We start from the raw sequence: 24,230 nt of genomic DNA, 5'->3' as shown, positions 1-24,230 counted from the left end.
TATATAAATATACTAGATAAAAAATTAAAAACAATTTCATTAAGCTAAATAAAATTTAAACATATATTTTTTTATTTTCCAGTTCAGAGTCATTTTGTTCGTATCTATGAACTTTCATAGATTTAAGAACACGAAAATAGTCGTTTTCAATAGATTTATATGTTTCTTCTAATTTTCTCAAAATTTCTCCTTTATTATATTGATTAAGATTTTCCTAAAAAAAATTAGCGCAATACATTAATAAATAATCAATAAAATACAAAGTTTTTTTTATAGATTCTTTGCTTAACTTGAAGGCGATAATCTTTATAATCTTTTTCATTTTTCATATTTAATCTTTCAAGAAGAATTATTTCCATACATCTAAAAAATTGATTCTATTTTTTATTATTAAAATTCAAAAAAAGAAAAAAAATACCAGCGAAATTTTATATTTTTTTTGTGTTTCTAAAATCCAAGAATACTGAATAGGTGCCTTAAATTCTTTGCTATCAAATATTCCATATGATTTAAGTCGAATAATATCTTGTTTGTCTCGTAAATACTCAAATTCTTCTGAAGGATCTTCAACTGTAATTTCTTGGACTTTAGGATCTGATAAAAAATATATATACAATGCATCATAAAATTTCCCTAAAATAATTAAAGTATAATTAATAAATTGCAAATTAATACCCCCATGTCCTTGTTTTTGAAATGGTGGAAGAATAATAAATTGTGCTATCCGTGTACGAATATTATCAAAAGATTCTCTTGAATACCAATAATATGAATATACAGTAGAATACCCAATAAAATGGTAATAACCACTACTATTTACTAATCTTCGTTTTTCATATCTTAAAGATGTTAATTATAAAAAAAGTTTAAAAAATATACAATAAAAAAATATTCCATTTAAAATCCTCAATATCGATATAAGATGCTCCTTCTATAAAAAAAAGTGAAAAAATTTGCAAATTATCAATGATTTTTTTAACATTTGGATCAATTATTGAACTCTAAAGATATATTTGTTACTATATTTAAAGTAATAAAGTTTATACCATAAAAATTTCGAAAACAGAGTCATTTACTTCATAAGAAGATATTTTATCCCCAGGAGGAACAAAAAGATGAATATCATTTAAATGAGAATCAAATACTACAGAATCCGTCATAATAGCTAAAATAATTTAAAATTTCACTATAGAAAAATAAAAATGTACTTTTTGGAAGGAACACCTGAAATAATTCTTCTACATTTTCACATGACATTTTCTTTTTTTCATTGACTTTGTCTGTATATTGAATTTTTAGATATATTTGTAAATCATGACAAGAAAATTTCAACTAAATAAAATCAAAAATAAACTGAAAAAAAAAATGCTAACATTTATTATTATATCTTTATATCCTTTGATCTTCTCTTCTTCTCCAAATATTGGATATGTATATACTGGATGAAATATATCAGGTTTTCGTGTTTTATCATTATGTACTAAAAATTTAAGCTAAAAATACAGAAAAAAGAAGAAAACATACCAATTTCAATAAAAATTACATCTCTAGCATTATATGAATAGCTTTCTGAAGTAGAAAGTCCCATTTTTAACTCTTTGATTTTTTCTTTAAATTCTAACAATTTCTAAACGATAATTGCTTAGTTAAATAAGTCTTTAATCTTAAGAAACCTAAGATTAACAGAAAATTATAAAATTAGTGGAAAATACTTGAAGAAAAATAATAGTTAATTATAATTAATAATACTATTTTTTACTAAAAAAATACATGAATATATTCTTAGACAATTTTTAATTTTTTATAAATTTAAAGAATATATTTCTCATAAATTTCCCAATGACTAACTCGCACATGATTTCCATCTCTGATGCCATTATATTACTTGCATAATTTTTAATATAAAATAGAATAGGTGATTTAAAAACTAAAACTCCATTGAAAAATATAAAAAAGTTATTTTGCAAAAATACTCAAAATATTAAATATTGTTGAACAATATTTTCTTTTATATAATTTCAAAAAAAAGTTACTATAATATCAATATTGATTTTAAATTATGCAAAACGTTTATACACATTTCGACGTTCAATACGTTTCTTTTTGTATAACCAAGTATGCTTAAGATTATGTAGTGATAATTCCATTGGAGGTGCAAGAACTGGATTATTTTTTTCTAACAAGTGGATACCTTTTTTCTTGAGTTTCTTAATTTTATGTTTACGATGCAAAAATGTATTTAAATGATCATCATGTTTTGAAGAATGAACAGCCTGGTTAATAGTATTAAGATTATTCTTTTTCAAAGATATTTTCTCACTAACCTTTTTATCAGAACTAGATTTTAGTTTTAAACTCTTTTCTGTTTTTTTCATATATATTAAAATTTAAATCGCTACGCAATAAGTAAAAATTTGTAAAAAAATTGATAAAACTTTATTATTTTTAAAACAAGGAATTTTGTTTTCTTAAAAAACTACAAAATATTTAATTTTTTTAAAGAATTTTAGTGATTCTATTTTTAAAAATAAATCGTTTTAAATATTAAAATAAACAGTTAACATCTGATAGTCCTATGATTCATGTTATAAAAATATATAAATATATTATCATAGAATATGTATATATATATATATATATAGAAGTAATTAAGAAGGAAATGCGTTTGTGTTTAAATTGTGTATCATGTAAAATAAATTTTGAAAATGTTTAATTTTAAAAGAAAAAAATTATGAATTTTCTAATGAATCTAAACTTTAGTATTAAACATATCAAATCTTTTTTTCATGTACACATACCTGTTTTATTTTGTTGTAAAGATTCAGAAAGTGTACTTGAACTCTGAGAATCTTGCTTTTGAGAATTTCTTTGCCGCTCTTCTTCTGCACGCCGATGCCCCCATCCACCACGTCCAGGATCATACTCTGTTCTGTATTCATCTCTTACTTGGCCACCACTTCTACCACGACCATATTGTCTACCCTCAGTAAATCCTGGATCAATATCTGTTCGAATCACACGATCATCAAGTTTTGTCCCATTAATAAACTTCATACAGTCCAATGCATGCTCGTGGGAATAATATTCAACAAAACAAAATCCACAGTATGTTTTACTAAAGCGGTCAAGCCCCATAATAATTCTTTTTACTTCTCCACATCTAAAAACTTCATTAGTCTTTAAAATATTCGCTATCAACGCTACAAACTTGGAAAAAAGCTCATAAATCTGTTCTTCTGTAGTATAAAAGCTAAAAATATTTAACAATTCTTCTCTTTTTTATTAAGACATACGACAAATTCCCTACATACAATGTACTTGAATTGTTTAAAGACGGATCTTTGTTTGAGCGCTAAAAACATATTATTTAATATAAAATGAACACTTATATAACTTATTCTTACTCTAGAATACCGATCAACATATGTACTTGGTGTATCTAGCCGCTGAAGTATTGACATGTCTTATATAAAACTGATGAACAAAATGATGAGGTTTCTAAAGACTACCTAGGTAACAGTTACCAAGGCAACGACTATTAAAAGCTAACTCGTAGAATAAATTTTTAAAAGTAACTCAATTAAAATTTAAGATATTTGAAAGAATTTTAGATGAAATGAATGATTTGTTTGAGTATATTTCAGATGAGAATTCTTGGATTCATTCGTTTCAGAATCATCCTATTTTTTCACTTTCAGAAAGAGAACAAGGTAGTTTTAAAAAGGATTTGAAAGAAATAAATTAAGTTTTTTTTTTAAAAGAAGGAATTAGAAATATAAAAAACAAAAAGCTTTTGATTGCTATAAGACAAACAGAAGTATTTGTAGCAGTAGATAAAACAATACGTTATACAGATTTGAAAGAATGTAAATTGGATGAGTTCCAGAAAAACTACAAAATGAATTATAAGGTTTTTATGAAAAAATATTAAAGGGTGTTGTTAATTTTGTATTAAGGAGTTTAAGCTTTCAAAAATAAATTTTTGTATAGAACGTTTAATTATTAATACATGTGGTTCAATTTTAGTTGTTATAGGTGCTTATGATTTAGCAGTCATTTTCCTTCCTACATACTTGAATTCGCTTGAAGGAAATAACTTAAGGTACGAATTTTTGCTATATTTTTTTTCTTGTTTATATAATATCTAGAATTAATGAAGTTGGCCGTAAATATTATGGAGAAACTGAAATCGTTTCTGTTTTATTTCATCCTGCAAGCAAAAACTCTAATACTATTTTAGTGTTATCATCAGATGCAGTAATTCGGTATTATATATATTTATTTAAATATTTTCTAATAATCAGAGTATTCGAATTATCTTTAAGCTTTGAAGAATCTGAACAAGCTATTGATCTTATTTCTAGAACAGGAAGAACAAGAAAAAAAGGATCTTTTGTTGTTAATGAGGATATCTTTCAGGTTTCAGACTTTTGTTTTGATTCAAAAGCAAATGAATGGTCTCTCTTTACACTTCATGTTCTTCTTCAAAATGGAGATATTTATTCTATATGTCCATTAACACCTAGCAACTGGTAAATGATTTGATTATGTTTTTTATTAGTTCTAAAATATACAGCATGGTTCAACGTGCGTATTTAGATCGTCTTGCATGTTATATTTCTACTAAAACTCAACAATTAAACAAGATTAAAAATGATCCTACTTTAATTTCTCATGAAGAAGAAAATATGCGTTTACAGACACGCTGGATATCCGATATTTTAGGACAAATCTCACTTATTAATGATTATGGCTTAGGGTCTCCATTATCACAAAGTCTTGATGCACATGATTTAGTTACTTTTTCTCGTCCAAATATTTCTAGATTTCCTGTTTTAGTACAAGGTCCATTTTTGTTTCAGCCTGCACCATTAGAATTTTCTTCAAAACATGTTATGGCTTCTAATATTATTGCCTTAGGAACAAATACTATCGGAATATTAGCTATTTCTTATACAGATGGTAAAATAGATATTTGCATAGAAGTCGATAGGATAGAGCCGAAATGGTTTTTAAATAAAGTAAATAATGAATTCAATGTTATATATTTTAAAGTTTTATAGAATGAACAATATCAATCAACCAATTATTTATCAACTTATGAATCTATTATGGTTATGGATTCTAAAAACGTACTTAAACCAACAGAAAACAATGTTAAAGATTCATTCCTTATACGAGATCTTAGAAGAGCTGACACATTTTATTTTTATTATAAAACTAGTATTTATTCTATAATGTTAGGATGGCTTGAAAAATTAGAGAAAGAAGATAATATTGAATCCAAAACTATTGATACTCTTTTATCTGAAGGGATACAACATTCGTCTGTTTCTAAATTAATTGATATGACTCCTTTATCATGGTAAATACATAATTAATATTATAATTACTAATAGACAAGCCCGTTACCAACTATAATAGGATATGACTTTTTAATGCATGCATATTTTGGGTATTCTCTTATCTTTTGGTCAACAGCATTTCATTGTACTGTAATTGAACTTGATATTACAAACCAAATACAATCAGAGAATATATTAACAGAATTTACTAAGGATACAAATGTTTCTGAAAAAAATGAGCATTTGAAATATTTTTCTTTAATTACATTCCCAATTTATTCAATTTCACAAGAATCACTTGACTTTTTAAAACAATCTTTTCATACTACAGTGCCTAGTGAATTTCGAAATAAATTTGTTGCTTCTCAAGAATCTCTTCGCTTTTTAGGAAAAATAGCATTAGAAACACGAAAAAATTCAGAAAAACTCCATAATTTAATAGTATCTATGTACCGTAGGCAAGTATTTTGTTTTTATATATTTTTATATTTATGTTTTCAAGATTAGAGCTTCAAGGCCAAGAATTTACAAGACAACTTGAAAAATTGTATACATTGAAAGATAAAATAGATATTATAACCTCTAAAACTTCATCTGAAAGACTTAAAAATGCTATTGACAATCAAAAGATACTTCAAAAAAGAGCAGATCAAATTTTGCAAAAATTGGTTAAAAGTCATTCTCCAACATTAAGCGATCATGAGAAAAAGTGGTTTAATGAATTAAAAAGAATAAAAATGAAAACATATGGAAATAAAGGTTTTAATGAAAAAATACAATTAGTAAGTATTATTTTATTTAAAATTTTATTTTAAATATTTAGCTTTCAAAACAATTTGAATCAATAAAATCAAAGAAAATTAATAATTCCGTAATAGATATTTCTCCCAAACCTGAACTTTATGAATCTATTCCTATGTCTCAAATAAATCAAATACGATTAATTTTAGATGAACAGTGAGTAATTTTTATTTTATATGTATTATATTTAACTATTAATTCAGAGAGCACCATATATCTCAAACCAAATCTAAATTAATAAAACTAAATAATATATTAGGTACTAAATTAGAAACAATGGAAATATATTAAACTTTTGTTTATAAATAATTATGTAATTTCTAAATTTTTATAAAATGACATTAATATTATTAATCTTTTTATGTGTAATTAGTCAATGTGTTTATAATTATTTAAAACTATAAAGCATAAAAAGCATTATAAAAATAAGCTTAAAATTGCAGCCATAGATAGTTATTACACTAAATTTAAAAAACAAATATTTTTTATAAAAATCAATATAATAGGATATCAAGTTTTCTAAAAATGTTGTATAAAATAAAAATCACAATATTTTTTATGCTAAAATAATACTCATAATAAAATTAAGCATTAATTACTTATATTCCAGTACCAAATATAAATTAAAGAAGGTCATTCCTAACAATAAAGTTATTTTCCATCGATAAATTTATTGAGCATCCTAAATAGATCAGTTATTTTTAATTTTTTTTTAAAACTACCAATTCAACAAATGCTAAAGCTTCTTCTTTTTCAATTGTTTGAATACTTGACACTTTATTTTTAAAAACAATTCCATAAAACTTATCCGCAGTTTGTATCATTTCAGGTCTAAATGTTGTGCAAATAAATTGTGCACTATTTGACATTTCATGAAGCATTGTTGCTACAGCGGTACGATACTGAGTATCTAATGCTGCATCAACCTAAAATTTAATCATTTTTATAAAAAATAAAACAATAAATTACTTCATCTAAAAGATAAAACGGCGCAGGATCACAACGTTGAATAGCAAAAATTAATGCAAGAGCACAAAGGCTTTTTTGTCCTCCACTTAACTGTTGTATTCGCTGTTCATCCTTTTTATTGTTAAAAGATACGCTGATAGCAACTCCTACATAATTTTCAACAGGATTTTTTTTATTTATTTCATCTTTATTATAATCATCATGATTATTTTCTATATGATCAATTCTTCGTTGCATAATAAGTCGACCTTTTCCTATAGGCACCAATTTTTCAAACACTTCTGAAAAACTTTTTGAAACTTGCTTAAAATTTCTTTCAATAGCTTCATCTTTTCTTTGATCAAGAACTGAAATAAGATTTTCTATTGATGCTTGAGATTCATCAAGTTCTTTTCGCCGAACTAAAAGAGCATCTCTCTGCTTAACAAAGCTAGTATATTGTTCAAAAGCCTTTTTATTAACATGATTATATTTTTTAAGAGCTTCGTTTACTTTATGAAGTCGTTTAACGATCTTAAAATTAAATATATATTCGATATTAAAAGGGGACTTACCATATTTGATTTAATAGAAAAAAATTTTTCAAAAGCTTCTTCAGGAAGTACTCCTAAATCTCTTATATTTTTATTACATTTTTCTTTATTTTGTAATAATAAAGCTCTTTTTGCCATGTTACGTTCTAAAGCTTTCTGATGCTTTTCTATATCTCTGGCTTCATCATTTTGTTGATTCTAAATAAAGTATTAATATTTCGAAAAATATTCTATAAAATTCTTACCTGAAGTAATATCTTCTTTTGATCTTTATTATGTAATTCCGTAGACAATTGATCAATAGATAATTCAAGATCACTATATTTTTTAGTAATAGCATCTATAACATTTTGAACATGAGAAAGATCTTTTTGTATTTCATCTAAATTAACATCCATATCATCATCATTTAAAAAACTTTGTGCTTTTAATTGATCGCGACGCAAATATAAATTTTCACGAAGTTCAATTTCTAATTTAATTTTTTCTTTTTCTAGCTCCATTCTTTTCATATTATGAGTAGTATATACATCTTTAAGCGAATCTATGGTTTTATTTAATTCTTCAAGGGTATCTTCTTCTATTTGCATTAATGTTTTTTTAAATTCAATTTTCATTTCATCCTGTAATGACAATAATTGAGAATTTAAAGAGTTTATATTAAAATTTAAATCATCTAAAAGCAATTTCTATAGAAATTAGAACATAACTCTTTTAATAATATATTTTTACTTTTTTTGACAACATATCTTGCAAAATTCCTTCTTCTTTTACGGCTGTTGAAAGTTCTATTCGAAGTGGGTTATAATTTCCTTCAATTTGGTTCTTTTTTGCTTCTAAAGTCTGTATTTTCGATAATTGTTGAGTAACTTTTTGATCCATTTCTTCAAGCGTTTTTTTAATTTGAATAGTCGAAGAATGATTTTCTTCATAAATTTGCTTAATTTTCTTAAGAGATTTTATAGCCTCTAACTTAGAGTTCCTAATATCATGAAAACCGCCTGTAAATGTACCCTTTTTATCGGATCTATCACCCTTTAATGTTATCGCGGTAATATTATGAGCACGAGAATACTGAGATGCTATATCAAGAGTTGGACAAATTATAGTTTTTCCAAAAACCTTTATATAAACATTATTTCTAATAAAAACATATACTTACTTGCTCAAAAGCTTTTTGATATTTAATATCATAATTTATTTTTTTTAACATTGGTATAGCATCAGGTGCATTAGGAAAATCCCCTACTTTTGGAGACAAACGATTAAGAGGCATACATGTGACTCTTCCACCTTTCTCCTTATTTAAAACATCAATAATTTTAGAGGCTGTAATATCATTATCAACAACAAGATGAAATAAACTAAAATAATTATAAAAAAAAAGTAAAGAATAAAGATTAACCTATTTCCTGCTGTAACTTCAACTGCAGTTCTATATCGATCATCTACTTCGAATAATTCATATAATGGACCATAATAACCCGTTAATTCAAATCTTTGTGCAATTTTTTTAGCATTCATTAACCCATAATTTATATCTCTAGATATTGTATTTACTAAATTTCTTTCAGCCTGATTTAATTCTTCTTTAATATGTTCTACAGTTAAACTCAATTTAGCTTCTTGGCGCCATAATTCTCTAAAAAGATTAACAAAAATAATAGTATAGTCAATATTACTTTCGCTCATCCATTAACTGATCACGAAGTATTTTAGCAGATGAATGCTCATTTGTAAGACTTTCTAATGTTTCTGATCTATTTTCAATTTCTTCTCTTATAGATTTTATACGCTCTGAAATATCTTTAATATCTTTATTAAGTGCCCCTATTTCTTCTTCTAATTCAATTTTAGATTGAGTTCTTTTTTTAATATTTTTTTTTAAGTCTGAAATCTCTTGCCGCAACCATGCATCTCGTTCATTTTTATTTTTAAAATGAGAATTACGAGTCTTTTTAGCATAGAGTGAATTTTGTTGACTTTGAGCGTTCTCAAGTCTAAAAGATTTTTTTAGAAAAAAAATATAATTTAAGAATCATACTCATTTTTAGCTTGCATTTCCTCATGTTTCACTTTTTCGAATTCTAAAAGAAATGATTCAAGAAAAGCTTCTTTCTCTCTAATTTCATTTTCCAGGTTTTTTATATTTTTTTGATGTATATCTTTCGAGTTTTTAAATTGATTATCAGATTCAGAAAGATTTCTTATAACAAATTCTAATTGTGCTCTTTCCTTAATTCTTATATGTTTTTCTTCTTCTGCTTGAGACTTTTCTATATTTAATAAATGTAATTGCTGTTTTATTTCAATAATATCCTGATCAATTTCCTAAAATAATATTAAAAATTGTTTATAAATAACGCAGCAATACCTGAATCTGTTGTTCTCTTTCTATAAATGTATCACATTTATCATCATTCAAATTAAGATTTTTAATTCTCTCCTCGTCTATATTACTAAGTGCTTTATTAACTTCTTCTTGTTCTCTTGCATAAATAGTATATTCTAAACAACGACGTTCTCGGTCCTTCTTTTGAAATTCTTTAAGTTCATTTTTTTCTTCCTCAAGTTCATTCAATCGTTCATCAATATATTTCAACAATTCGTCAATCTTTATTTTTTTAACCATTGTTTCTTCTAAAATTTTTAAAGATTCTGCTCTACGTTGTTCATAAACCTGTGTTCCCGCAATTTCTTTAAGAAGAGCTAATCTTCCAGAATCTTTTGTGTTTGTTAATGCCATAATCTATTAAATATAAACCTTATTTATTAGTAATTTATAACTCATACTCTTCCTTGTGGAACGATGTAATATGGATTACTTCGGGAAAATCCTGCACTTTCTAAAAGATTCATAATATCAGATTTACTACAAAAAATTAAAAATATTTAAAAAAAATGATGGGCTTAACTTAACGCTTTTTTTATCTAAAGAATATTCATCCTTCTTAAGACCAATAGTCCTCCTAATAACTACATCCTCTTTTCCTGTCTAAAGGTATTAAAAATAAATGAAAATATTCTAAATACCGGGAATCTGTTGTCTGTATTATCAAAGATAATTTCTACATATGCGCTCATCACTGATTGTCCTGCACCCTCCTATATATATTAACCCATTTTTCAGGATTATTGGATCTATATACGTGAAGAAGTGCCTGACGTTCTTCACGGCCCATATGTGTGTATTCATCACTCAAAACAAAACGAATTGCTACACCATTAAATCTATTATTTTATAAATGAATAAAATACCAGAAAAAAAATTACTTTTTCCAGAACCATTTTTGCCAACTAAAAAGTATTACAATATAATCTAACAAAATGTATATAAACTTGCCAACTACATTATATTTAGGACTAAAGATATCTGTTACTGTTTGATCTTTATACGACTTAAAACCTTGAATAATAATCTAAAAACCATTAGAAAAATAGAAAAATGCATTAATCATGTAAATTGAGAGTTTTTACTTGTTTTATGTGCATTTATATGTATTTTTATTGGAAGTATGGTTTTTTTTTAATTTTCTTTTGACGTTTTTTGTAGACTTTAAAAGTATGGAATTTAGAAAATAGACACAATTTATTAATTTTATCTATAAAAATGATGAATTCTTATAAAAAAGATAAAAAAGCTATAAATTGTCATCAGAATGTTGAATCATCTGAAATTCCTCGAAAACTAACTGGTTTTTGTGTTTTTATAAGATAATTATAATTAGTACTGATATTATATTAGGGAGTTCTGAAGATGATACAGAAAGTAAAGAGTATATTCCAGAAAGCTCTGAATATGATACAGAATATAATGAGAGTGATTTGAATGGCGAAGATTGGGTAGAAATTGCAAGAAATAAGGGTTTGTTTGATATTGAATTTGTTTTAAAAATAATTAAATAAAGATTTCACAAAACAATATAACCGCCATAGAAATATTTCAGAAATCTCAAAGAATACAACTGAAGGTTTTAAAATGCTGCCTCGTATGAATGTGCATGCAGCAGAATCAAATTCGAAAAGAACAGTTAATTTTGAAACGGCTGATGTTTTGAACAAATATATGAACCGCTTAAATCTTGAAAGCTATATTCCATTAAATGAAAAGTATTTTTTCTCTATTTTTGTTTAGTCTTCTTATATTTTAGAACAAAGATATCAAAAGATAAAGCAGATAGAGCAACTACTGAAAATGTTTTAGATTTGAGGACTCGAATTATTCTTTTTAGGTTAATCAATAAAGGATTTATATATAAAATAAATGGTTGCATTAGTACAGGAAAAGAAGCAAATGTTTATCATGCAGTTACAGAAAAAGGAGAACAAAGAGCGATTAAAGTCTATAAAACATCTATTTTAGTTTTTAAAAATAGGGACCGTTATGTGTCTGGTGAATTTAGATTTCAATGTAATTATAGTAAACATAATCCAAGAAAAAAAGTTAAACTTTGGGCGGAAAAAGAAATGCGAAATTTAAAAAGACTGTATCAAGCAGGAATTCCTTGTCCTGAGCCACTACACCTTCGTATTCATGTTCTTGTTATGAGTTTCCTTGGAGAAGATGGATGGTATTTTTTGAAAATTACTTTGGTCTTATTTAATGAGTTAGGCCATATCCTCGCCTTAAAGATGTAGTTATATCAAAAAGTAAATATGCAGATTTATATTTGCAATTGTTATGTTATATCAGAATTATATATCAAGTTTGTCACTTAGTACATGCCGATCTTTCAGAATATAATATTTTGTTAGTTATTTGTTTTTTTTTTATAATTATTGATTTATTTAACAGGTATCATTCAAAAACGCTATATATTATTGATGTATCTCAGTCTGTTGAGCATAATCATCCAAGGAGTTTAGAGTTTTTAAGGATGGATATTTCTAATGTTAATAGTTTTTTTCGAAAAAATGGTGTAATTTGTTTAAATCAGAGAGTTATATTTGATTTTGTTATATCTGACTCTGGAGGAATAACAAAAGAAGAAATTCAAGAAACATTATTTCAAATGCAGAATTCAATAGAATGTCAAGAACCAGAAGATTTTAAGGAAGATATCGTATTTAAATATTCGTATATCCCTCAGACGCTTGAGCAAGTTCGCAATATAGAAGAAGACTTAGAATTAATTAATAAAACACAAGGAGATACTCTTACATACAAAAGATTAATTAATATTCCTTCTGAATCTAAAACAGATACTAATACGGAATCGGATTCTTCTGATAAAACAGATTCAGTATCAGACGATGAATTTACTAATGATAAATCTGAATCCAATTTATCAAAATTAAAAAAATTCGAAGATAAAACTGTAAAAAAAGTATTAATTGATGTTTTATTAAAATGTTATTTGACATAATTTAGGAACGTAAAATTCAAATTAAAGAATTAAATAAAAAACGTAGAATATATAAAATGCATAAAGCAGAAAAGAAAAGAAAAATTAAAGCATCTAAAAAAGGAAAAAACAAGTAATATTTTTTTGAAAAAACATATTTAGTATATTTACATAATAAAAATTTTATTAACAATATATATTGATAATTACAAGTAATGCTTTTGACTTATAATGGTACTTTTTTTGGGAAAAATTAATAAAATATATGAAAATATTAAATTTAAAGTTTTAAAGGTTTTTTATTAATATTATGTAAACATGTATAAAGATCATATGTTTTTAAAACAACTATGATAATATAATGAATATCTTGGATTATATTATAACACTTAGTTTTCTTTTTTTACTATTAATCTTTTTGTTTTCCTGTTTAAACTGATTACCCCAATTTATCAAATCAGTAAAGAATGAAGTATGAAGTTTTATTTTTCGTTTTGTTATCCAAATATTAAAAGTATTAAAATACACTTTTAATACTCGATTTATTAAATTTATATCTTTAGAAATAATTATTTTAATAAGGAATATACTACACTGACTATGTGCTGTTCCTAGAACCTTTTTTTTTATTTTAAGTCCATCTCCATGTACTTGTTTAAGAATATCAAAAATAGTTTCAATGTTAAGATTATCCATATTAATTTTTGCTTTGCATAATCTATTTCCAATTAAATTTCGAGCTTTATTTAAAATAATATCGCTCGAAGTAGTACGTATTAAAACCAATAATGGAATAATTAAATTGAAAATGATAGGATCTTCATTTCGTGCTTTTAGAAAAATATCTAATATATCTAAAACTTTACTTTTAAAATCAATAGTATTATTTTTAATATTAATAATTTTCTTTTTATTTTTTTGATTTTTTCTTTGCTTTAATATATCTGCTATATGCTTATCTAATTCAAACATTTGTTGATCATTTGCAGATTCTTGAGAGTCATTTTCAGTATTTTCAGTAGGAATATTTATAGCTTCTTTCACTATATTCTCAAGTTCATTATCTATTTTAATACCGCTAATTTCATCATCCAAATCATCTGTATCGTTTTCATTATTATTTAATAATTTATGATTATTATTAGTATTGTCATAATCTTCATCTGAAACTGTTTCTTGAAATAATGTATTTTTCAACGAATTTTCGTTTGCTTTAAGAACCTAATAAAATATTAAAACAGATATATATATATATATTAACATTTATTAATAAAGAAAGACACTTATTGTTTATTTTATATATAAAATATGTAAATACTTGTTCAACCAATTTTCGAAGTAAAATAGATTGTTTAGATAAAAATCCCAATAGAATATCTGTAAGAACTTCAACAGTATCTTCATTAGGTTCAGGTTTAGTTTTTTCTTTAAAAAAATTATTATAACATATTTTAAGTTCCTATATTTAATTAATATTTTTTATTATAGATTTATAAAAAATACTCTAAGAACTGAACTAGCCTCTGGATCATCATTATGAAGTTGTATAATTGATAATGAATATAATAATTCAAAAGCAAAAAGTTCATATAGTATATTTCCTTGTGAATTAGATTTCTAAAATCATTAAGTATATTTTTAATGAATAATTAATTACTTTTTTCAGAATTTTTTTAAAAATTTTTATGGATTTATTTTTAAGATCATGAATTTCTGGATCCATATTTATTGATAAATCATATTTTTCTGATTTAGACAAAGAAATGATTAATTTAACAACAAAAGAAGACCAAAAAATTTGTTCATGGATATTTTTACAAGATTTTATATTAGATTCATTTTGAGAATTCAAATATGCAAGAGATGATGAAAGACGAGATCTTAATATAATTTTTGTATTAGAAGAAAACGAATTTTCTGAGTTTGACTAAAAATTGTTAATTTTTAATAAATATTTTAATATTTCATTACCTTAAGATTAAAATATCCATAAGTTGAAAAAAATGTAATATAATCTGTTATCCACTCGTTACTTTTATTGCATTTCTTATTTCTTAAAATACTAAGCATAATATCAATTGAAATCTGACGTTTTTGTTCTATATCTTTTGTATCTTTCGAATGAGGAAAACATGTAATTGTCTTTAGTAATTGTAAAATATCCCACAATTCTTTTTCAGTTGATAAAGAAATTAAAGATTCTATAAGTTTGGTTTTCGTGATTTTATCAAAATTTAAAGCACCTAAAGGTCCCAAAAGTGATTTAATTATTGGAAGAATAGTCTCTTTTCGAGTATCAGCCACAGAAAGTATACATAGAAGCTAATATATTCATATAAATATAAATATACAAATATATATATTTATATAACATACCACTTTGTTTGAAATCTTATTTAAATATCTATCCTTATTCGATAAATGATTTATAAAACATCGCATAAAATTTTTAGAAAACATATGTGATATATCTGAAATTTCAATTTTAGGTAATGTTAAATTAAATATTTGAAATCCCCAAAATTTTTTTTCAAGAGATGATGTTGCTGAAAAAAAAGATTCTAAATATTTATAAATGAAAAATATAAATTATTAGATTATTTACCATCGATAATTTTAGTCCAGAAATCTAAAAATGATAAATTCACAATATTGCTTGTTTCTGATGTATATATTTCTATAATTATGTCCCATACAAAATGTAATTTTGTGCTCCAGTTTCCTCTTTGTTTTGTTTCTGAGTCAATATTAACGTCTTTTAGAACCTTAGCCAAAGTTTCCAAGTTAGAAGAATCAAGTGGACTCAAAGGATTCCATTGAGTATCTCCAATAGATTTTAAATTTTTCTAAAATATTGATTAACATTGATACCAGGTATTACTAAAATAAAAACTCTTACAATGATTTTTTGAATTGTTAATATTATTGCAACTCCTTCTTGTGTTTTGGAGAGTTTTGAATCACATATCTTTTTTAGTACCATACTATAAATCTCATGAGACTGATCATGACTTTTAAGTTGTATTAATATATTATTTATCACAGAAAAACATGGCTCTCTAAGCCATCCTTTTTTTAAAGATAATGAAACCAATATGCTAATTATATTTTCAATCTTTTCTATAGATTTTGTCTTTTGAAGTATTTTAGAGACTGAAATTGCTTTCAAACCAAATAATCTACCAAACAAAAAATCTCTTTCTTCCTTCAATTATTAGTAAATATTCAATTGTTAACTAAATTCTACATTTGAAGAAAGATTCCCCTGTATTGCTGTATATTTTTCAATTAACTTAACAACATGTTCCACATCTATATCTTTAAATTCTGAAAGAAACTTAAGTTTATCAGTTTATTTTCAAAATTATTTTTTTTTCTTACCTCTGATAATGTTGTTGAAAATCCTAACCGGCTATGATCTCTACTACTTGAAAGACCTTTTACCAGTCTTTTTAATGCATAAAAACCATTTTCTCCTAAAAGGTTTTCTAAAATTTGTTCTGGATCCTTATAATTTTGTTTTTTTGGATTTTTAGGGATAGTTAATCGAACATTTTCAATAATTTTTAAAGCTGATTTTTCACGTAATTCTGGATTATTTGATGATAAATCCCAATAATAATCTAATTCTGACATTAATCTTTTTTTCTCTGTATATCGACTCAGCTTATGTTGCTATAACAACCCTATCTAAAATGAATTCTATTTAAGTCAATAAAAATCTGTTATTGTAAAAATGGTGATTTTTATGTTTTAAGAAAACGTTTTTATTTTAAATATTTTTAAAATTTAAGTATTTTTGTTAAAAATTGCGTTTTTATATGGTCTTTTTGGATTAATTAAAAAAACAATGTCAGATTTTATATTAGTTTATGTCAAGAGACAGAAATATTCTTTATACAATTATTCCAAGTCTTTTTAGTTTATTTTTATTTAGGAAAACATTAAACAATACTCCTGTTTTTTGGTGAAAAAAGAATGTTCCGAAACTTTTTTATTGTGTTTTTCATTTTATTTTAAAACAACTGATTTTTACGTATATTAATGTAACTTATGAATTCTTCAAACTATTTCTAAAAGTCTTGTGGTTAAAACTTATTTTACATTGTCGCTCATTTATAATAATGAATAAAAAATAATCTTTTTGAAAGACTATAATAAACACGGTATTTTAAAAATCATATTTTATAAAACATCTGGATATCAAGAATATTCTTACTGCAACTTTTAATAAATATAGAGCAATCCCAAAAACTATTTAATAGTTTAATAGCAATACTCAACTTTAAAACACGAATACATAATGCAAAAGATAACCATGTGTAGACAAATTAACAGTATAAAGAATTGTTAATATATATATGTTAATATATATAATGAGAAAAGGCAAAGAGATAAATTACCATGACAATCCATGCAAAGTTTTATTGTAGCCTAAAATATCCACTCAATAAAAAATTCTATGCAACAGAAATAAAAAAATTAGACATAAAGCATCATAATAGATATTTCTTGAAAAAAAGGATAATCTTTTAGGATATCATATGATTAAGTTCGTATAGCGGTAAGTGTGCTTCCTGGAGCTTCAAGACCAAGTGATGAATTGATTAGATGGTTATAATAAAGATCAATTGACGTTTTTGATTCAGAAGACGGCCTTGACATATTTGACGAAACCGAATCTGAAGAAATAGAGGATAACGGTGTATGAGGATAAAACAATGAGGTATCCGAGGAAAATGATATTGATTCTGATGATAAAGAATCTGGTGAAACAAATTTTCTATGGGATGAAGAAAAGTCACATACAGGATTTTCGTTCATATGAATTTTAAAATTAGCAGTTTGCGTATTGATTTTATCCGACCCCCTAAACTAAAAATAACCAATAAATACAATGATGCAAAAAAGAAGAATGATACGTACGAAACAATAATTATTTAAAAAATTTTTGTATGAAACAGAATCTACCGAAGGTTTAAAATTATCTTTAAGCAAATTAGATGTAGTCTTGCTTTTTTCAAGAGAAGTGTCCAATTTGGTATTATCTAATGAAGGGGTATCCGAGGTATCATTTTCAAAAGATATATTACACTGAGTAGTAGATGAGGCCTTCTCTATTAAAAATAAATTTGAGAAATATGAATGAACATTTTTTGTAGAAATATCAAAAGAATCATTATATCTTGTTTCTAAATTCGTGTTTTTATTATCATAACCAATGGTATTATTAGATGCTTTGATAGCAGCTGTAAGTGAAGCACTAAAATCATATCGAGTCGAAAAAAGATTATTGGAAGATTGCTTTTTACGTGATAAAGGTGGTGGAGTAGTAGTGAGATCATTATTTTCTAGTGAAAAAGAAAATGAATTACTTTTATACGCTCGACGTGTGGCTAAATGGGTATCCATATTAGAGTTTATATTGTTTTCAGTATTACTATTCGGCGAAGATAAAATGGGATAATGTGTTAAATGAGGTTGTGTAGATGTTTTTAATTTCTTCCGAAATTCTATTCGATAATTCATGCCTAAATTATTATCCCAGAACTCAGCACCTAGAATTCTATATCGAATACAAAGATAAAGCGTCTTATCTTCGATATTTACTAGTTCATGAAGCTTAATGTTAAAGACAAACCGATCAAAACCATCATATTGCTTTCTAGGTATGTCATCCGTATACTCGGCATTCACCTCTGATATTGTCTGCCAATGGTCCATGGTAAATCTAACTCCGACAGATTTCTCAAATGCTAAATTTTTCACTACTACTTTTCCTAATAAATTTCGTTTATTTGAAGATAAATATACACTTTCTAAATGCACATTTTGTGATAAAGACATTGTTCTTTCCTCACTAAAATTTGCCAATTCAATTTCCAACTCATACGTTCCTTTCTCAATCCACTGTGTTTTCTGGAATCCTTCCTGATGTTCATACAAATCGTATCCAAACTCCATATCACAGCTATCCTTTTCTTCCGGTGATGCATCCGCACTCACTGCAGTTGGCTTTTCTGCTTGTGAAAAATGTCTGATTTGCTCCAACTCTGTTGCAAATTGTACATTTTTGTGCAAAATTGGCGTAGATGGCACTGACTGTGAACGTCCTTGTCTCTCCCCTTTCAAAGACGATTTAACTAATTCCCCACTTTTCTTTCGAACCATCCGAGGCTCTGCTACTTCCCTTAGAGACTCTCCTACTCCTTTTCCATTGTCTAATACACTAATACTTGGAAATGATGGATTTGATGATATTTTTCTTAAATATGATGACCCTATAAACGAATACCCTGTCGAATGCTCTGTTCTTTCATAAAAAGTATTTAAAGATGATGCTGATAAGCACGTTGAAGAACAGGCTGGTGAAATAGGCAAAGATGGAGATAAAACATGTTGTGCATGATGTGTTTGTATCGGTTGCATTAACTGCTGCTCTGTCGACTGCATTTGTTGTATTTGTTGTGACTTTTGTTTATTAACAGCTCGACTGTTCCATTCCGTCGTCCACATACCAAGCGGTGCAGCAACTACCTGCTCATTATATGCACTAACATATGTCCCAATATATGCGTTATTTTCATTATTATATGCATTGTTTCCCGCCATATATGTGATATTTTCTGCCATATATGTACCTCCTTTAATATCACTTTTACTGTTCTTATTCATATATACATTTTTACTGGTACATCCACCAGTTTCCTCATTACATGCGCTTGTTTCGTTTATATATGTATTATATTTGGCTGCATATATAGATGTACCTATTAAACATGTTTCTTTCTGTGAATTTTCTGGTTCTATCTCTTTTTTGCATATATATATTGGTCTATATGCTTCCTGAATATTTTCTACTCCTACTGTCTGCCTTATTTGCGGCTTGGAATCTTCTTTGTTATTATATTTATGGTATTTTTCCTGGGCTATTTATTTTAACACCTTTTTTGTCCTATTTATTTTTTATTTACCTGCAGCAGCATCCTTTGTTGGAAGTTCTACGTGAGACATGCATGCCGGTGGCATATACGGCATTCGTGCTGCAGAGTGCCAGATATTTGCTTAAAAACTGTTTAAAGAGTATCTTCTCTATTGTCAGCTTCTAACAGGACTCTTTCTAGCTTTTAATACACAGAATAGTAACTGCAGGCGTCTAATACGTTGTTAACGTAGCTGTGATGACATGAGGCCGATACAGTAGAAATGTCGAAAGGGAGTCGAGGGGCGCAAGTGTAAAAATGTAGGATAGTTAAATAGAGTTTTAATGTATATACTATTAGTGAATTAAAGATGAGATTAGGATTTAAAACAAAAATTAAAATATATGTAAACTAGTATTAAGATTATATTAGTTTTGAAGTGTTTATAATAAACATTGGAATACCTTTATAAGTTAAAAAGAAAATTTTAAAAACAAAGATTTAGAGTGGTGTAAATGAAATGTTTTATTTAGTGTAAAACAAGAAGAGCTAAATTATAATTATTTCTACTAAAAAGATACTAGATGTATTTGGGGTTGATAGATGAAAGGCCACCCTGCATTCCGTAAAAACAGTGACTAAAGGAGAAAATGGAGAAAAAGATACAGTTGAAAGTAAACAGAACATACTTTAATAAGATATTTTGAATAGATATATATTTTTAGGGAAAAAAATACATAAGAAAAATAGTTAAATATAATGGCTTTTATTTAAAACAAAAGTTATTTTAATTTTTTGGTTTTATATATATTGAAAGGTGTTTTATATTGCAAAATGTCACTAAAAGATTAGATTTTCTTTAAAATATAAGATTATGGTTTATTAGTCTTAAAATTTTATTAGTCTTAAAATGGATAATCGAAGATTAAAAACAAGGTGTCCTTTGGAACAATCAGGGGTAAACAGATAAAAAAAATGGAATTGCATAAATTAGATATGGAGTGCATTCATTGTCTTTTTGTTTTTGTTGAATGGCATTATTTCAATGGAATGTTAAAAACAACTCAAAACAAAAAGGTTAAATAATAGGATTAACTAAAGAGTGTGTGGAAAAAAATAACAAACAATATAAAGAAGTTTTTTAGAATTTTCTGTTTTTATATAGCTTATATTTTAGTTTATTAGGGTTTTTCTTTGAATTTAGACTATTTTTAGTTTAATCGACAACTCTAGTTTGCTAGCTTTAATTATGCATAATACAAAGATATTATTAAAATTAAACCAAAAAGTAAGTAAAATTGTATTATGATATAATATGTATTTATATGTTATTTTAGATTTTTTTTTTTTATTTTATGTTTTTCAATTTTTAATATCTACTATTTAATCAGAATCCTAGATTTTCAATATTAACATATTTTATAGCACTAAAAATGTTTGTAGCTGAATTCTAGTTATTTTAAGCTATATATTATGGATATTGATATTTAATACAATTTTTGTTGTATTTGATTTTTGTATTAAATATTATTTTATGAATGTTGTAAAAATACTTTTTATGTTTTTTGTATTATATTATTTTAATATATGGTTATGGATAACAAAAATATTATTTTGTTTGCATCCTATTCAATATCTAATTTATAGGTTGTATCTGCAGATTAAATAGTACAAATTGAAATGATATGAAAATGAATGTTTTTTTCATAAAGCAATTACATTGAAATAATATCGGTTTCAGTTCTATTTTGAATATATTTCTAATAATTATTATTTGTTATACAATGATTTAAATTATTTTTCATAATTGATCAAGTTTCATATACTATATGTTTTTACAGATAACTATTACGACTAAATTTTAATATTAACAAAAATTAGTTAAATACTTTATGATCATGTGTTTTTGTCTTATAGAAGGATATTTATTACACAACATACACTATTAATGTTTTTTGTGTAGAGTTTAAAAAATTATTATTAGATGAATATTAAATCATAAATTATCTTTTAAAAAAATAAAATCGAATATAACATGAATTGTAGCTGACAATCTAACTACACTAAATATGTTCAACATTGTGAAAATTTCCTATATACTTTTACGATATTAATTTTTTGTTCTTAAAGGTATTTTGTCTTAAGTTTTATCATTGATATTTAATTTAATGTAGTAGAAAAAAACAAAATAAAGGAAAAATATACAATATTTCAAAGAAGTACATAAAATGGCATCTAATATTTAATAATCCTATTAAAATAAAATTATATTCATATATTTGGTATTTAACTAGACTAGCTGCACCTCGATATCCTCGAGAAACGTTAGACGAGTAAAAATATTTCAGTTTATAATAACATAGAAAAGTCATTTAAATACAGTGGAAACACAGTATATATAATGGACACGTTCTCTTCTATGTCCATGGATGCAAGGCTTTTGCGCGCAATTTCAAAAATTGGGTTTCATAAACCTACATATGTACAAAGTCAAGTTATCCCATTGGCATTAGAGGGAAAAGATGTTTTTGCACAAGCACGTACAGGATCAGGAAAAACTGCTGCATACTTAATACCTATTATTGAGAGTCTTTTGAAAACGAAAAAAGTAGTTGTATTTTTTTAGAGAAAAAAGACTTAAATCAAGTGTTAGACACAGGATCAACTAGAGACAAAATCTATAATACTTGTGCCAACAAGAGAACTTGCAAGTCAAGTAGTTAAGAATATTAAAGAACTTACGTTTTACTGTGGGAAGATTGTAAGAGTTGTGAATTTAGCTGCCAATATTTCAGATAATGCTGCAAAGTAAAAAATTATTATATTTTTATTGTTTTTCTTACAAAATTTAAGAATATTGGTATCCGATTACCCTGAAATTGTAGTTGGTACACCTTCTAGAATCTTGGTTCATTTAAATGGATCAAATCTTCACGTTCAAGAAAGTTTGCAACATTTAGTTATTGATGAATTTGACTTAATTTTGTCCTATGGATACTTAGAGGACCTAAATCATATTATAAGATATATACCTAAGAGTGCTCAGATGTTTTTAATGAGTGCTACCTTAACTGAGGATGTTGATGAGCTGAAAAAAATGATTTGCAAAGATCCAATTATATTAAAACTAGATGAGACAAATAAAAATGCTAATCTTGTACAGTACAGTGTGAAGTATTAATGAGAAATTATATTGTTTCTTTTTTAATCTTATTTAGATGTAGTGAAGATGAAAAATTTCTTTTTGCATTTGTTATACTTAAACTTCGACTCATAAAGGGAAAAATTATTATATTTGTCAATAGTATTGATCGTTGTTATAGACTAAAATTATTTTTGGAACAATTTGGCATTAGGTGTTGTATTTTGAATTCAGAACTTCCTGTTAACTCTCGTTTACATATCATTGAGGAGTTTAATAAAAATATATATAATATCATATTAGCAACAGACGAAAATGATTTATTAAAAAAACCCGATTCTGCTAGTAGCATAAAAGGTAGAGTTATATTCTTTCTTTGTATTTATTTAATAAGCAATTCAGAAGAAAACATAAATTGTGATACTACACAAGCAGTCTTGAAAAATAATTCGTCAAAAAAACAAAAAAAGATACACAGAGATAATGAATATGGAGTATCTCGTGGAATTGATTTTAAAAATGTAACTTGTGTATTAAATTTTGATCTTCCAACTACTGTGAAATCATATATACACCGATCTGGGAGGACAGCTAGAGCAGATAAAGATGGAATGGTTATGTCGTTCATTGTCCCGGAAAATTTATGGGGAAAGCATAAAAGTACTATACTAGAAAGTGCAAAATACGATGAATCAATATTTCAAGCAATAGAAAAAGATCAAGAGGCTAAAGGAGCTACAATTAAACCCTATAGTTTTAATATGGAGCATGTTAATGCATTCAGATATCGAATGGAGGATGCATTAAGAGCTATAACAAGAACAGTTATAAGAGAGGCTCGAGAAAAAGAATTGAGAATGGAAATACTTTCAAGTAAAAAACTTAAAGAATATTTCGACGAAAATCCAAATGATTTGGAGCAACTTCGACATGATAAAGAACTTCATCCAGCAAGAATTCAACCACACCTCAAACATATTCCTGATTACTTACTTCCAAAGAAAGACCGAATAAATATTATTGAAAATATTGGACATGTTAGCTTTCATAAAAAAGACCCTTATCGAACTCGAAAAGCTCGTATTTCTAAATTTAAAAAAAAAGGAAGACATTTTAAAAATAAAAACGACCCTTTGAAATCTTTTAAATAGTATTATACATGAATGATGTGA

General features: G+C 25.8%; 10 protein-coding genes across 10 annotated transcripts; 4 read left to right on the top strand and 6 right to left on the bottom strand.

Moving 5' to 3' along the window:
- Nucleotides 1-55: 55 nt before the first annotated feature.
- On the bottom strand, nucleotides 56-1,588 carry T551_01485 (histone acetyltransferase catalytic subunit HAT1; the record flags this gene model as incomplete). Its single annotated transcript, XM_018373748.1, has 9 exons — nucleotides 56-214; nucleotides 261-377; nucleotides 419-633; nucleotides 676-839; nucleotides 880-1,001; nucleotides 1,047-1,144; nucleotides 1,188-1,332; nucleotides 1,374-1,480; nucleotides 1,525-1,588. 9 exons carry the CDS (start codon nucleotides 1,586-1,588, stop codon nucleotides 56-58), a joined length of 1,191 nt encoding a protein of 396 aa, XP_018229923.1.
- Nucleotides 1,589-2,057: 469 nt separating this feature from the next.
- Nucleotides 2,058-2,375, bottom strand: T551_01484 (uncharacterized protein; the record flags this gene model as incomplete). Its single annotated transcript, XM_018373747.1, has 1 exon — nucleotides 2,058-2,375. One exon carries the CDS (start codon nucleotides 2,373-2,375, stop codon nucleotides 2,058-2,060), a length of 318 nt encoding a protein of 105 aa, XP_018229922.1.
- A 354-nt stretch (nucleotides 2,376-2,729) lies between these two features.
- On the bottom strand, nucleotides 2,730-3,461 carry T551_01483 (nuclear cap-binding protein subunit 2; the record flags this gene model as incomplete). The annotated part of the gene is made up of 5 exons (XM_018373746.1): nucleotides 2,730-2,749; nucleotides 2,799-3,160; nucleotides 3,209-3,250; nucleotides 3,294-3,352; nucleotides 3,405-3,461. The coding sequence occupies 5 exons, from the start codon at nucleotides 3,459-3,461 to the stop codon at nucleotides 2,730-2,732; spliced, it is 540 nt and encodes a 179-aa protein (XP_018229921.1).
- A 155-nt stretch (nucleotides 3,462-3,616) lies between these two features.
- T551_01482 (uncharacterized protein) lies at nucleotides 3,617-6,306 on the top strand (the record flags this gene model as incomplete). The annotated part of the gene is made up of 10 exons (XM_018373745.1): nucleotides 3,617-3,710; nucleotides 3,762-3,910; nucleotides 3,957-4,102; nucleotides 4,149-4,265; nucleotides 4,305-4,532; nucleotides 4,577-5,021; nucleotides 5,064-5,365; nucleotides 5,405-5,803; nucleotides 5,848-6,127; nucleotides 6,169-6,306. The coding sequence occupies 10 exons, from the start codon at nucleotides 3,617-3,619 to the stop codon at nucleotides 6,304-6,306; spliced, it is 2,298 nt and encodes a 765-aa protein (XP_018229920.1).
- Nucleotides 6,307-6,847: 541 nt separating this feature from the next.
- T551_01481 (cohesin subunit SMC3) lies at nucleotides 6,848-11,187 on the bottom strand (the record flags this gene model as incomplete). Its single annotated transcript, XM_018373744.1, has 17 exons — nucleotides 11,126-11,187; nucleotides 10,992-11,067; nucleotides 10,907-10,945; nucleotides 10,798-10,865; nucleotides 10,682-10,753; nucleotides 10,564-10,643; nucleotides 10,442-10,520; nucleotides 10,023-10,397; nucleotides 9,693-9,979; nucleotides 9,331-9,648; nucleotides 9,054-9,290; nucleotides 8,811-9,012; nucleotides 8,381-8,770; nucleotides 7,894-8,337; nucleotides 7,670-7,846; nucleotides 7,116-7,628; nucleotides 6,848-7,072 (listed from the first exon to the last, which is right to left on the bottom strand). Exons 1-17 carry the CDS (start codon nucleotides 11,138-11,140, stop codon nucleotides 6,848-6,850), a joined length of 3,597 nt encoding a protein of 1,198 aa, XP_018229919.1. The 5' UTR covers nucleotides 11,141-11,187.
- A 71-nt stretch (nucleotides 11,188-11,258) lies between these two features.
- Nucleotides 11,259-13,130, top strand: T551_01480 (protein kinase RIO1; the record flags this gene model as incomplete). Its single annotated transcript, XM_018373743.1, has 7 exons — nucleotides 11,259-11,343; nucleotides 11,394-11,513; nucleotides 11,557-11,758; nucleotides 11,800-12,219; nucleotides 12,261-12,398; nucleotides 12,444-12,975; nucleotides 13,020-13,130. The coding sequence occupies 7 exons, from the start codon at nucleotides 11,259-11,261 to the stop codon at nucleotides 13,128-13,130; spliced, it is 1,608 nt and encodes a 535-aa protein (XP_018229918.1).
- A 238-nt stretch (nucleotides 13,131-13,368) lies between these two features.
- On the bottom strand, nucleotides 13,369-16,629 carry T551_01479 (DNA-directed DNA polymerase; the record flags this gene model as incomplete). Its single annotated transcript, XM_018373742.1, has 10 exons — nucleotides 13,369-14,214; nucleotides 14,255-14,452; nucleotides 14,497-14,610; nucleotides 14,651-14,920; nucleotides 14,965-15,315; nucleotides 15,370-15,554; nucleotides 15,599-15,839; nucleotides 15,893-16,198; nucleotides 16,241-16,330; nucleotides 16,375-16,629. 10 exons carry the CDS (start codon nucleotides 16,627-16,629, stop codon nucleotides 13,369-13,371), a joined length of 2,856 nt encoding a protein of 951 aa, XP_018229917.1.
- Nucleotides 16,630-17,541: 912 nt separating this feature from the next.
- On the bottom strand, nucleotides 17,542-20,031 carry T551_01478 (uncharacterized protein; the record flags this gene model as incomplete). Its single annotated transcript, XM_018373741.1, has 3 exons — nucleotides 17,542-17,868; nucleotides 17,920-19,922; nucleotides 19,968-20,031. The coding sequence occupies 3 exons, from the start codon at nucleotides 20,029-20,031 to the stop codon at nucleotides 17,542-17,544; spliced, it is 2,394 nt and encodes a 797-aa protein (XP_018229916.1).
- Nucleotides 20,032-20,891: 860 nt separating this feature from the next.
- Nucleotides 20,892-21,407, top strand: T551_01477 (uncharacterized protein; the record flags this gene model as incomplete). The annotated part of the gene is given in 6 exon segments (XM_018373740.1): nucleotides 20,892-20,993; nucleotides 21,094-21,102; nucleotides 21,121-21,204; nucleotides 21,254-21,273; nucleotides 21,342-21,351; nucleotides 21,360-21,407. Coding segments are annotated over 6 exon segments (273 nt in total).
- Nucleotides 21,408-22,317: 910 nt separating this feature from the next.
- T551_01476 (ATP-dependent DNA/RNA helicase) lies at nucleotides 22,318-24,209 on the top strand (the record flags this gene model as incomplete). Its single annotated transcript, XM_018373739.1, has 4 exons — nucleotides 22,318-22,524; nucleotides 22,570-22,724; nucleotides 22,770-23,090; nucleotides 23,141-24,209. The coding sequence occupies 4 exons, from the start codon at nucleotides 22,318-22,320 to the stop codon at nucleotides 24,207-24,209; spliced, it is 1,752 nt and encodes a 583-aa protein (XP_018229914.1).
- Nucleotides 24,210-24,230: the final 21 nt, after the last annotated feature.

The sequence above is a fragment of the Pneumocystis jirovecii genome, assembly GCF_001477535.1.
Source record: "Pneumocystis jirovecii RU7 chromosome Unknown supercont1.6, whole genome shotgun sequence".
In the NCBI taxonomy this organism is placed as follows: Eukaryota; Fungi; Ascomycota; class Pneumocystomycetes; order Pneumocystales; family Pneumocystaceae; genus Pneumocystis; species Pneumocystis jirovecii.
Note: the sequence above shows the minus strand (reverse complement) of the source record. Positions and strands in the feature narration are given on the sequence as shown.